Source organism: Eubalaena glacialis, chromosome 3 (assembly GCF_028564815.1).
Source record: "Eubalaena glacialis isolate mEubGla1 chromosome 3, mEubGla1.1.hap2.+ XY, whole genome shotgun sequence".
Lineage (NCBI taxonomy): Eukaryota > Metazoa > Chordata > Mammalia > Artiodactyla > Balaenidae > Eubalaena > Eubalaena glacialis.
The window spans coordinates 801290-813755 of NC_083718.1; the positions used below are offsets into that span (position 1 = coordinate 801290).

Genomic DNA, 12466 nt, shown 5'->3' on the forward strand with positions numbered 1-12466 from the left:
GTGGTCAGGAGGGGTCAGCAGCTGACCCAGAGCCGCCCCACCTTGGTCAGAGCCAGCAGACTGTCTGCTCTTAGGGTTGGAGTCCTAAGACCTCAACCTGGGGCAGAGGGTCCTGCTGAAGCTCCCCTTCTGTTCAAAGGGACGGGAAGGGTCCAGAGGCCTGGGCTACACGCCGTGGCAGGCGAACCTGTGCAATTCCGCTTTTCCAGGGCAACGCGGACAGCCCCCTGAGGACCCTCCCGCCCTGAGCTCTGAGGAGGCCGAAGCACCAGCGACCAAACTGCTATCCAGTCAGACGGAGAGAACGAGGCGCCCCCTGGGATGGGACGTGCAGGCTCCCGCCTCCTTCTGACGGTGTCCTCCCCCCCCCACGCACACGCACCCGCTTCTCCATCTCCAGGACCGACGACCGGTCGGCCGTCTTGTCTTGTTTCTGCTGGTGCAAACAGAAGGAACACATTGTTACTGGAGCGTCTCAGGGCCAGAGGGCCCGTCTAGTCCAGCCCCACCGGATGCCTGGACATGTGGCCCAACCCACGGGTCCTGATGTCACAGAGTCGAAGTCGCCGCCCTTCCGAGTTCACAGTATCCCCGCCGGGCGTGGAGGCGGCAGCAGTGCTCCCAGAAGTGTAACATGGTCACAAGTGCAAAGGCGTTACCACACACACCACCCCCCACATACACACACAACATATATACACACCACACACACACAAATACATATACACACCACACACACACATATACACACCACACATACACACATAATAAATATACACACAACACATACATGCACAATACATATACACACACCACACACACCCCTTCACACACAACATATACACACACAGACACAATACATATACACCACACACACACACAAAACATATATATACACAACACATACACACACAATACATATACACACCACACATACACACACATACACACATATACACACCACACATACACACATAATATATACACACCACACACACACAATACGTATACACACCACACACACACATACACACCACACATACACACATTATATACACACCACACACACACACATACACACCACACATACATACACACCACACATACACACATAATATATATACACACAACACACACACACAATACATATACACATCACACACACACAAAACATATATATACACAACACATACACACACAATACATATACACACCACACACACCCTTCACACACAACATATACACACACAGACACAATACATATACACACCACACACACACATACACACACATACACAACACACACACAACACACACAATACATACACACACAACACACACACACAACACAAACACAAATACACACACCACATATACATACTATATATATACACACCACACACACAATACATATTTATACCCATACATTCACCACATACACACACACCACACACACACTACATATATATACACCCATACCCACATCCATACACACCCCTCACAATACATATACACATACACCACACACACACAGACCACACAATACACACACATACATACACACATATAAACACACACACACACTTCAAGGCCAACCATCTTCTCCCACCTCACCGCCCCTCCCTCCCCTCTTTCTGGAATCTCAGGCCCAGAGGAAATGAAAGTGCCATTTCTCCTGTCAAAGCCTGAGCGCCAGGCACTCTTCTGAGCGACCCCTTCCCGCTCTGCTCCTTCTGTTTTGGGGACCGAGGCTGTGATTTTCAAGGAGGACGGGCTGCCAGAGCCTCTCAGGGGTCCATTCATGGGACCTGCCCTGCTTTGAACAGAACTTTTACTGTTTTATACACTGGGCTTCCAGATAGGATTAGAACGTTATTCTGGATCATCGTCTACTTTGAAGATAATTTTTGCAGAGGGGTTAAAAACATTTAGCCGCCACAGCTACAAAGTAGAAAACAGCTTTAGGGAACGACTCTTAGACAGGGCAGGGAAATGACCCCTGAGTCCCTTTTGGGCAGAATTTCTTACAATCAATAGACAGTTAATGACGACAGAGTGACTACTTTTATGCCTAGTACCAGGCACGGAAACATTTAATAAGTACAGAAATTACGCTGGTCTTACCGAGGAGGTTTCTTTTTCAACAAATTAAGGACTAGCCAGAACTGGCAGTAAACTGGGATTCCTGGCTCCCGTGCCGGGCTCTCACCGTCTGCTCTGAAGGTCACAGCCGCGGCGCGTCTGCACCACAAGCCTCTCTTCCCTAAGCCTGAGCAGTGCAGAAGCTGTGCCGATTTCACTACTTGGTTCACCTGCACAAAGAGAACTTACCTAGTTCACTTCGACAAAGAGCTAATTTTGTTTTGCTCTGTGTTAACCCTAACCCCTCAGAGTTAGGCTGGACCTCTCATGGGAACACGCCAGGTGTGCACGTGGTAACTGTTTGCACACGGATGTGTGGGGTCGACAGGCCTCCCCTCCACTGTCCTGCCAACAGTCCAATTTTGGTAAAGAGCAGAGGCTTGGTTTGCAGCACCACCGTTTCTTCTGAATTTCAGTAACTTGTATTTGGCAAAACTCAGTATATTCCAACATACCCAGCAGAGCAGTTGGCTAGAAAGTCAATGCTCTTCCCCAGCGACTAAAAGGCTGAGTTTATTTTCAACGCCCTCTGTGCAATCAGTGTCCCTGGCTCACGACTCCAAAGCCGAGACCCCAAAGCTCAAAGGATGCACTGTTGGGGCTTCTGCAGAGGAGGGAGCGGGGGTGGGCGGGGCCGTGGCTCCTTGCAGGATGCCCCGCCGCCGAGACCAGCACAGCCAGCCCGTGCCGGTTCAGGACAAAGTTGGCCCCGGCCGCCGCAACCACGCGGGGCCCTTCCACGATGACAATGACGGGCAGCTCCCAGGACAGGCCTGCTCTGCGCTGGCCGAGCCCTTCAGGAAAGCGCGGCCCCTCGAGCACCAGCACCCCTGCCTGCCCGGGGGTGTTGGGAGGGCACTGCCCCGAGCCCCACATGCTCACTGTCGTCGATCCCAGCGTTTTCGTCTCTGCTTTTGGGTCCCACCCTGGGGCAGAATCGACAGCCAGCTCTGGTCTTCATCTGAGCTTCCCAGTAACAGTCCAAATTCTCATCCCCAGGCCTCCAGGCGGCTTCCTGCTGACCCAGCAATAACCCAAGACAGGGCCCGCGCCAGCCTTCAGTGAGGGTCTATCTCCCTGGTGATGAGTGCACCACCCGCTATGTGTCACTAATTAAACCAGGCCTGGCAGCGAGAGGAAGAGATTTATCTGGCTCCTTGTTCTGTCACAGGTGCTGCAGGACAGAACCCAACGTCCCAACGACACCTTCATCCTGGGTTTGCTGTGACCAAACCACGACTGACAAGGCAGGAGGCACACACTGCCCAAGACCAAGCCCTGACGCTGGCCCACACTCTCCGCTAAGAAATGAGCAGATAACCCGTAAGAGTAATTACTAGCACTCGGGCACCAGGAATGGTTCACTGGACCATCAACTTCCAATTTTAAGTTCCATGTGCTTTGAACCCCACCCAAACGAAATCTCTGAGGAGGGCTGACCTGACTACCTCGCCCCCTCCCCCCTCCCCCTCCTCACCTGGGCCACCTTCTCAAGCTTGGATTTCACGTCTGCCAGCTCGAGCTGGGCCTCCCGAAGTTTTGTCTTCAGTTTCTGGTTTTCGGTCAGGGCGCTCTCGTAGAGCTGGGGGAGGGAGAAGAGGGAGTCAGGTCCCCACCCTGTGGGCGGAGCAGGAAGACAGAAGGGCCCAGGGACAGAGGATATTCAGCCAAGGGCTCTGGCTCTCCTGCTGCTGGAACCGTGAGGTCCTAGGTGCTGAACACAAAGAATGACGCTCCACTGTCAACAGTGTTAATCCCCAGGAGGCAGGGGTGGGGCGGGGAAGTCCGTCCACTACCTCCAGCAGGGAGGGCATTCGCGTGGCTTAAAGACACGGTTCCCACACAAAAGAGGCTTCCTTTTGGAGCCGCCCTCCTGTGTATCCGTTTTAGCCAAGTTCTGTTCAACCAAACAAACATTTTCTTAACAAAAAAGTTTTTTCCTGGCATCTCAAGCACTTGAAAGGGAAGGTTTTTGAGCCGGCCCCTGGAGCTGGGTTCTCTCCCTCAAGAACCAAGGGAAACGAACCGTAAAATGACAGAAACCCCCCAAACCAGACTGTTATTATTTACCATTGCCAAGAAGTATCTGGTTGATGTTCACAGGACCTCATTAAAAGCATGTGTTTGTTAAAAATATCAGAGTCCATCAAGTGATTCTCTGGGCCCAGGCAACCAGCATTACTCTTATTTCCCTTTCCACAATTCTTAACCTTTACTTTTTCCTACACCTCTAAATATCTGATTTAGGTGCATTTTTACTGCACTGAAAGCAATACGTGAAGGGGTCTTCATTCAGCTGGTTGAGAGGGGTAAACGTGCTGGCCGTTAGCATCTGTCGCTGGAGCACCTTCCCTCCCGCCTCTCAGCAAGGAAGAGGCAGGAGGGTCGAGTGGGGGGGACCCGGGAGCCCCCACCTTTCTGTAGTCCCTGCTGCTGTCCTCCCCCGCGCGGCTGCTCAGGGTGGCCAGGCGGGCCTCGCGGGCCTCCCGGCGGGCTCTGGCCGAGGCCCGCTCGCTGCTGGCGTCACTGCCTCCCAGTTCCAACCTGTGGGAGACACAGTAAAGGTGCAAGTGGCTTCCGAGAACGAAAAGGTGGAGGGAGGTGATGCTTAAGGGCAGTGGGCGCCTTTCCTAAGACGCGCTCGAGGGCTCTGGCCAGAACAGGCCCCGGCCTCCCCGCCTGCCGCGGGCACTGCTCGGGGAAGGAGGCCAGCAGCCACCCAGGACGGAGCTGACTCGGGAGGCCGGTGGTGTGGCTGTGTGCCGACGGCAATCGCAGAGCTTCTCAAATTAGCTTAGGGCCGAACAGCTTCCCTCAAGAGTGTGCTTTTAAACGCAGAAGTTTCTGGGATCTCAGTGGCTCTTAGAAAATGATTCCAATGAAGTGCCAACGAGCCAGAAACACATGGGCCTGGAGCTGCAAGCAGGGGTGGGTGAGGATGGCAACCGGGGCTCAGCAGGCCGGCTGGACCCCCAGAGGTGTCGGGAGGCGCCACCCGGTGCCGGGACAGCTCGCGTTCCACCCTCTCCTCTGGACGCCACACCTGTGACAGGACTTCATGTCTCGTAGCAACTGCACTTTTGGGGCGGACGGTGGCTTCGTTCCAGTACTGACTGGTCCCTGAGTGGAAGGGCCTCTCAGCTGACCTCCTGCTTAAGCGGACGGACGACTCTCACCCTGATCCTTCACACTGGTTCCTATTTTCCTGGGACTTTACTCTTTCCAAGCTAAAAGGCGGCCCACGGAAGGGCCACGTGCAGACCAGTCCTCCAGGGCTCTACCCCTGAACCGGGGCGGTGTGAAGAGTCCCGGCTGTGGCGCTTCCGCCCGCGTTCCTGTCCTGCGGGGGCCACGCGGGGGTGGGGGTGGGTGGACTAGGTACCAGAAGAGGCAGAGCAGGGGTGGGGGGCAAAGCTGCTGATGACACCAAGGGCTGCCTTTTCCTCACAGAGATGCTCAGTCCTACAACATTTTCTACTACATTCTTTTCCTTCTTATAGTTAAAAAATCTTTTGTGGGGCTTCCCTGGTGGCGCAGTGGTTGAGAATCTGCCTGCCAATGCAGGGGACACGGGTTCGAGCCCTGGTCTGGGAGGATCCCACATGCCGCGGAGCAACTAGGCCCATGAGCCACAACTACTGAGCCTGCGCGTCTGGAGCCTGTGCTCCGCGGCAAGAGAGGCCGCGATAGTGAGAGGCCCGCGCATCGCGATGAAGAGTGGCCCCCGCTTGCCACAACTAGAGGAAGCCCTCGCACAGAAACGAAGACCCAACACAGCCATAAATAAATAAATAAATAAATAAATAAATAAATAAATAAATAAAATAAAATAAAAACAAAACAAAAAATCTTTTGTAAATAGAAATCTCTTAATTGACTTTCCTGATTGCAAAAGCAATACATGCGTGTTGAACAGTTTAAGTATTGGAACTAAAGTGTCTAAATTAGAAAGTGAAAGTCACCCGACGGTCCTGCCCAAGGAACAATCTCTACCAACAGTTCAGTTCATATCCTTGCAGGATGTTAAACATGGATGTCAAAATAAATATTTCTGTAAATAAAACCAGAGAACACCTTCTGTGGTCTGACTCCCCCTCCTCTCCCCTACACCTATGCACTCACGACTGCAGGCATCTCACCATGTAAGTAAAAACACAATTGCCTCATTAAAAAAAAAAAAGACTGCGTAGCCTTCCACTGTATGGCTGTATGAGAGTTTAATCCTCTATTTTTTTTTTTTATTATTTTTTTTTATTAGTTGTTTATTAATCCTCTATTGATAGACACATATTGTTTTAAATTTTTTAGCTACCATAAATAATGCTACAATGAAACTTGCCTGTAAATCTTAGTATATTTGTTATTTTCTTAGGATAAAATCTTAGCAGTGGAACTGTTTGGTCAAGAGATAAATAATATTTTAAATGCAGATATAAATGTTACCATACTGCCCTCTAGAGAGGTTTAAAACTTTTCAATCCAATAGGAGAAATATCTTATTGTTGTTAATTTTAATGCTTTAAAATCATTATGGAGGTTCAATATCTTTATTTATCTTAGTTTTTGAAGGGCCTATTCATAGCCTTTGTTAATCTTTGCCTCATTATATTGCAGGAGCATCCTACATATACTGGGGCTTTTAAAACTATCTAACATAGGTTGCAAAAAATGTTTTTCCCCACTTTACTTTTTGTCTCTTTTAATAGCAGAGATTTTAAATTTTATGTTATTAGAATGACTCTTTCCCCACTGAGTTGGAAAGTCATACATGACTTTTGGGTGCTGTCGACTGTGTTCTAGAATCTCACTGTTTTAATTGCTACAGTTTTATAGCATATTTTGAAGTCTGCAGGGAAATTTATTTTCACAAATGGCCATTATAATGTAACAGAGTTTACAAGAAATTAACTGTAGCAAAATGCCACTTTCCACCAATTTTGCAAAACGAATTTTCTGCTGGGTTAGTTGGAAATTATATTTATCCTAAGCTGGTGCTTGGTGAGAGGGCAAGCAAAGGAAGAATACACGCAAGTTTGTAAATTTTAACATATATTAATAAGGTAGAACCAGCTCAATTATTAAACAAATTATGAAACTCATTTGCCCTATGGTATCCTATAACTACATCTTCCCAATCTCTTCTTAATTTCGTCATCAGAGGAACAGTGGAAAATGAGAGATTCAAACTCTGGCTCCTCATTCTCTATTATTTTAATTAATTAATTAATTAATTAAATTAATTTTTTTGGCTGCGTTGGGTCTTTGTTGCTGAACCCGAGCTTTTCTCTAGTTGCAGCGAGCAGGGGCTACTCTTCACTGCAGTAGTTGTGGCTCATGGGCTCTAGAGTGCAGGCTCAGTAGTTGTGGTACGCGGGCTCTAGAGCACGGGCTCAGTAGCTGTGGCTCACGGGCTCTAGGCGTGCAGGCTCAGTAGTTGTGGCTCACGGGCTCTAGAAGGCAGGCTCAGTAGCTGTGGCTCACGGGCTCTAGGCGCGCAGGCTCAGTAGTTGTGGCTCACAGGCTCTAGAGCGCAGGCTCAGTAGTTGTGTCGCAGGGGCTTAGTTGCTCCGCAGCATGTGCGATCTTCCCAGACCAGGGCTTGAACCTGTGTCCCCTGCATTGCCAGGCGGATTCTTAACCACTGCGCCACCACGGAAGTCCCAGTCTCTATTATTTTATTTTATTCTTCAGGAAGACCAATTTTGTACCCTTAGGTACTAGGTGAAAAATTACAGAGGATCATTCCCCAAACTCTGATATGCTTAACTTTTCAGCAATTGCAAAACAGGTCTTTGGTTCACTGGATAAACTATTCCTGGGCCCCATGTGGGTACAGGGAACAGTGTCAGGTTCCCTGAACCAGCCGGTCAGGTTGGCCTCTCCTCTGCCCTGAGTGTCCTTCTGTACTTCCATCCTGGCCCTGAGACTGTCTGTCCAGTCATCTGTACGCTACTCGAAGGGGAGGACACTAATGTCTCCCTAGCCCTGGCTGGGGGGAGCAGGCACGGTGCTTGGGGAACCAACATGGAGGTGGGATGCAGCGTGACTGGACAGAGGGGCCTGTGCGGGGGCCGAAGGGAGCCGCTTGTGACTGTGGGGCAGTGGAAACGAGACGGGAGGATGGAGAGAGGCTGTTAGACTAGGCAAAGCCGCGTGCAACCACACATGCGTCTACTCACGAGTGTAAGGCAGGCAAGGTCTTACCTAGAAAGTCGTTCATGCTGGAGAAAGAAGAGACAAACAAAAAAATCAGCATTAGCAAGGGACTGACATTTATTATTTCCATTTACAAATGTACTCTTCAAATCAGACGTCTCAGCTTCACGGCTGAAGACAGGGGTGCAGCCTCACAGTGTAAGAGAAGGCTCCTCGGCTAAGCGCCCACGCCTGTGCCCCCAACTTGCGAGACTTGAGGCTTTGGGAGCACATCTCATTAAACTGGAGTCCAGCAACGTGTGAAATGATCACCCGCCCTGCCACCTACCAAGCCGTCCTGTGTCCCAGGACTGCCTGGGCCTGTGTGACAGGCTGCCTCTCTGGGTCTCAGCATCCATTCTACCCATCTCCCTCCACTCACACCCTCGGCCCTGCCCGTGTGAACACGGTATCCTGGCTGTGAAGGTCAGGACGGTCCCCACTTCCTCCCAGGTCCCTAGTGAAGGGAGAGGAGAGCCGGGGGTGGGGGGGAAAGGCCCACCCCCGTCCCTAGGATGGTGATAAAAAAACGAAAAGAGTAACAAAGTACTGAAATCTCAGAAGAAAGGAGTTTACAGATTTGACCTCTGAGCTCGGTTACCTATGGTTACCTATGGTTGCTGCAAACAACAATGATTATGCCTGTTTTACATTTATTTTTAATCACAGATGACCTTTACCCTCTATCTCCACTTTTTTATAAAAAGAACTGAGGCCAAAAAAAACCTCAATTGATTTAAATGTATTTTTTTTTTCCTCCTTTGAGGTGTTAAAGAATAACAAAATCCTCAAGGGCAGGCAAAAGAAGGAAGATGAGAAACCAGGCCCGATTACCTAAGCAGGAGCAGCGAACCCCTGCTCGTCTGGGCATCGCCTGGGGACACTGCTCTGCTGAAGGTCACACCACGTGACGGCCCCACATACCGCGCCCTGAAGCCGTCCAGGGGGGCAGAGCACCAGCACTGCTGGCTGGAGGGACCGACCAGGCGACCTCGCTGCAAGGTGGCTTTTCCCCATGGACTTCGGTCTTGAACCAGGGCTTCCATTCATCAATTCTCTCGCGGGCTTTTCCAAAACGTCCTCAGCCTAACCTCAGTCTGGGAGGTTCTCTCTCCACAGGCCTAGAGCTGGGCCTTCTTCCACAAATTGTAAAAAGTCCCCCAGGTGACCCATCATGCAGCCCAGGTTAAGCACCACTTAACCATGGGCTTTTTAAGGTGAAGACGTGTCCCATCTGAGGTGGAGGAATCGGTAAGAGACCGTGCGCTGTATCTGTAACATTCTCCTACACTGGAATCGGGCACCCTAAAACGTGTGAGTCTGGGATTCAGGAATTCTCCTGTCTCACATTTATAATATCCCACACTATCAATCACTGCTTTTACCAACATTAACTAAGGGTTGTTTTTCTCTAACTTGAAGACTTTTGTCAAAAAAGAAACTAAACTTTAGCCACGTCTCAAGAATTACTTAATATATAAAAACGCTGCCAGTGTGCTCAGTGGTGCTGAGGTTTCCCTGGTGGCCATGCCCACCTGCCAGCTCTGTGCTGAGAGCTGGCCTTGGTGGTGCCCGGGGGACGCGGGGGGCATTCACAGCCCGGGGGACTGCCCAATGGGACACGCCCCAGACCCGTGAGTAACTGAGGCCGAACTCTGTCCCAGGCAACGCCAGGGGCCCCACCGAACTGAAGGACCGCTGAGAGCAGGGCCCGTAGGGGAGGCCCCGAGGAGGGGCGGCAGAGAAGCTGTGCGCCAGAAGCTGTGTGAGAGCCGCGCCGATGGGCCCGTCTGAGCAGCACGGGGCAGACGGGGAGGAGGGGCGACAGAGAACAGTGCCGAGTCCGGGGGCCACTTCCCGACAGAAATGGACGAGAAGATGATGCGCGGGAAACGCGCGCACACACACACATTCAAGGTCTCCCTGCACCCCCCTCCCTGCGGCCTGGCCACTGGCTCACTCCCAGTGACGCCCTCAGGGCCTGCACTGCTCACCAAACACCCAGCCAACAGCTCAGGCTTCGGGAAGGGGCCTGCCGGCCTCAGCATCGGCTGGGCCTGGGCACCAGTCTCTGTTCTGACATCTAGATCCGTGACGACTCAACGCCCTGCCAGCTCCCCCTCACTTTGCAGCTGTAAACGCACCACACTGGCTGCTGCTGGTTAGAGCAGCAAGTTAACTCAGGACGTGGGAGACCGGGGCAGGGCGGGCCTGGGGGACTGAGCTCACAGGCGCCGACCGTCCACTCTCTTGCGGCTTCTGGGCAGAATGGCCTTTCTCACGCTCCATCGCCCCCATGGGAGAGCCTCTGTGAGCCTCCCACGCCCTCCCCCAGGCACGGAGAACGACCCCTTTACAACCTCGCCAGCTTGCCCCACGCCTTGGTCGTCTTCTCCCACAGAATCCCAAGCACACCTGTGCCCAGCGCGCAGACGGGGGCCTGACCACGTGACCGACAGACGCGTCTCTTTACCGACTCGGTGGTGCCCAAACTGTGGGATCTCACTTGAGGGTGTTGTAACATCCTCCCTGTAAGAACGTGATTTGTGGGGTGAGATTTTACTACATCTCCAGCTTTCAGTCTGCTGTGCAGACGCTGGCAGTTCCCTCTCTAGTGAAGAAAGTTCTTCCTTTCATTAAGGCAGGGAAATCTGGCTTCTCCCAGGCCTCAGTCTGAGCCATTTTGTAGTATCAAAGCATACTACTCATCTCCACTGACCGACTCCTATCAGAGCGCCGGCTAACTAACCTTTCCCACTCGGGATGGCCTGGAAGTACTGTGGAGCTGCTGATGCCCTGTCATCGCACCAGCGGAAGTTCTCAGACACAGGGCAGCATCGCATGCGGTGACACTGAGTGGCCTCCACTGAGGAAGCTGATGCAAGATACAAACAGGCAAAAACTTAGACACAGAAAATAGGTTAGCACTGCCACGCAGCAATCAGAAAAAGCCCACGGGGTCCTGGCAGTCCCAGGCAAGCCCTCCCCAGAGGCCAGCCTGGAGGGCGGTGTGTCCTACAGGGGCTGCCCAAGAGTGGCACTCCTATTTCTACCTGCCAGGGGTAACTGAAAGCAAATAGCACAGTCTGTTGTTTGTTATACTTTTCAGGCATGTAAGATGCGTGTCATCAAGTTCTTTGGGATGAACTTTCATCAGGTGTGGTGACGAGTGGACTGTCACCTGATCCAGGTGTCAGAGGAAACAGGGCTCCCTCCAAGCCCGCCCCCCATCCTTCTAGCACTCCCCCCCGCCCCCCCCAACTCTTGGAGCCCTCTGGAACCCTCGGGCTTTTTATCATTGCCTTCAAGGACTCGCCTTAGCCACGTCCCGAGAAGGTGACCTAACTCCTTAGAGAAGAGTGAGAGTCTCAGAAAACAAGATTTGGGGCTATAGAGGTAGCACGGTTGCCATAAAGCAAACAAGATCATTTCATAGAAGGAAGACACCTGGGATTTCTGGAGGAGATGGTGTTCTCATCGTAACAGAAATTAGCCTGAGAAGACAGTTCTTAGAGGCCAGAGGGCAAGTGGGTTAAAAGTGTACGGGACCTGGGACTCAATCCCCAGCTTCTGATAAAATGGCTTTGGTATTTAGATCATACTTCCAGAAACTATTGTTTTGCTTGATTTCTTGATATCCTAGATAATCTGGTGTTTGACGAACAAACACTGGTTAGATTTAGGGAGAGGAAGTTTGGGTTTCTTGGGTAAAAGGAGCCGAGTGGCTGCACTGGTGGAGACTTAACTTCCATTTTCCCTCTTCCTCCTCCTGTCACTCAAAATGAGCACAGTTCACCGTCACCCGGACACTGTGTCTCAGTCTAAAGAGCTGACCCCGTCCCCGCAGGGCAAGCACGGAGTGGGTCCGGAGAGCAGGGGGCGGGGCAGTGCGGGCTTGCCTACGTGGTCTCGCCGGGGCAGGGGGCAGTAAAGGACAGCGTCAGAGGCTGGGGAAGGACATCGAAGACCCTCCAGAGCGGAGCCTGAGAGTCAGCCCCATCGGCAGCGACTGAGGAGAAGCCCCGGAACACAGGGCCCGGGGCCCCAGCCAATCTGCGCCCTTCGGAGGCCAGGAGCGGGGTTCCCCTCGCCTGTGTTCTGGGAACGGCCCCTCTCTCCCTGCAAGCTC

The 12466-nt window shown here is 51.8% G+C and overlaps 1 protein-coding gene across 7 annotated transcripts in view; it reads right to left on the minus strand.

Annotated features, from left to right (window-relative positions):
* PPP1R12B (protein phosphatase 1 regulatory subunit 12B) overlaps positions 1 to 12466 on the minus strand; it is a 199344-nt gene that overhangs the window by 10013 nt on the left and 176865 nt on the right. For 5 of the 7 annotated variants that reach the window (XM_061187241.1, XM_061187240.1, XM_061187239.1 and 2 more), the window contains 5 exons: positions 8347 to 8363; positions 4557 to 4686; positions 3620 to 3724; positions 2210 to 2312; positions 383 to 436 (listed from right to left, as the gene is read on the minus strand). In XM_061187241.1, coding sequence (XP_061043224.1) covers positions 383 to 436; positions 2210 to 2312; positions 3620 to 3724; positions 4557 to 4686; positions 8347 to 8363 — 409 coding nt within the window. The remainder of the gene's footprint in view (positions 1 to 382; positions 437 to 2209; positions 2313 to 3619; positions 3725 to 4556; positions 4687 to 8346; positions 8364 to 12466) is intronic. The other 2 variants (XM_061187244.1, XM_061187243.1) reach the window with 2 other exon arrangements.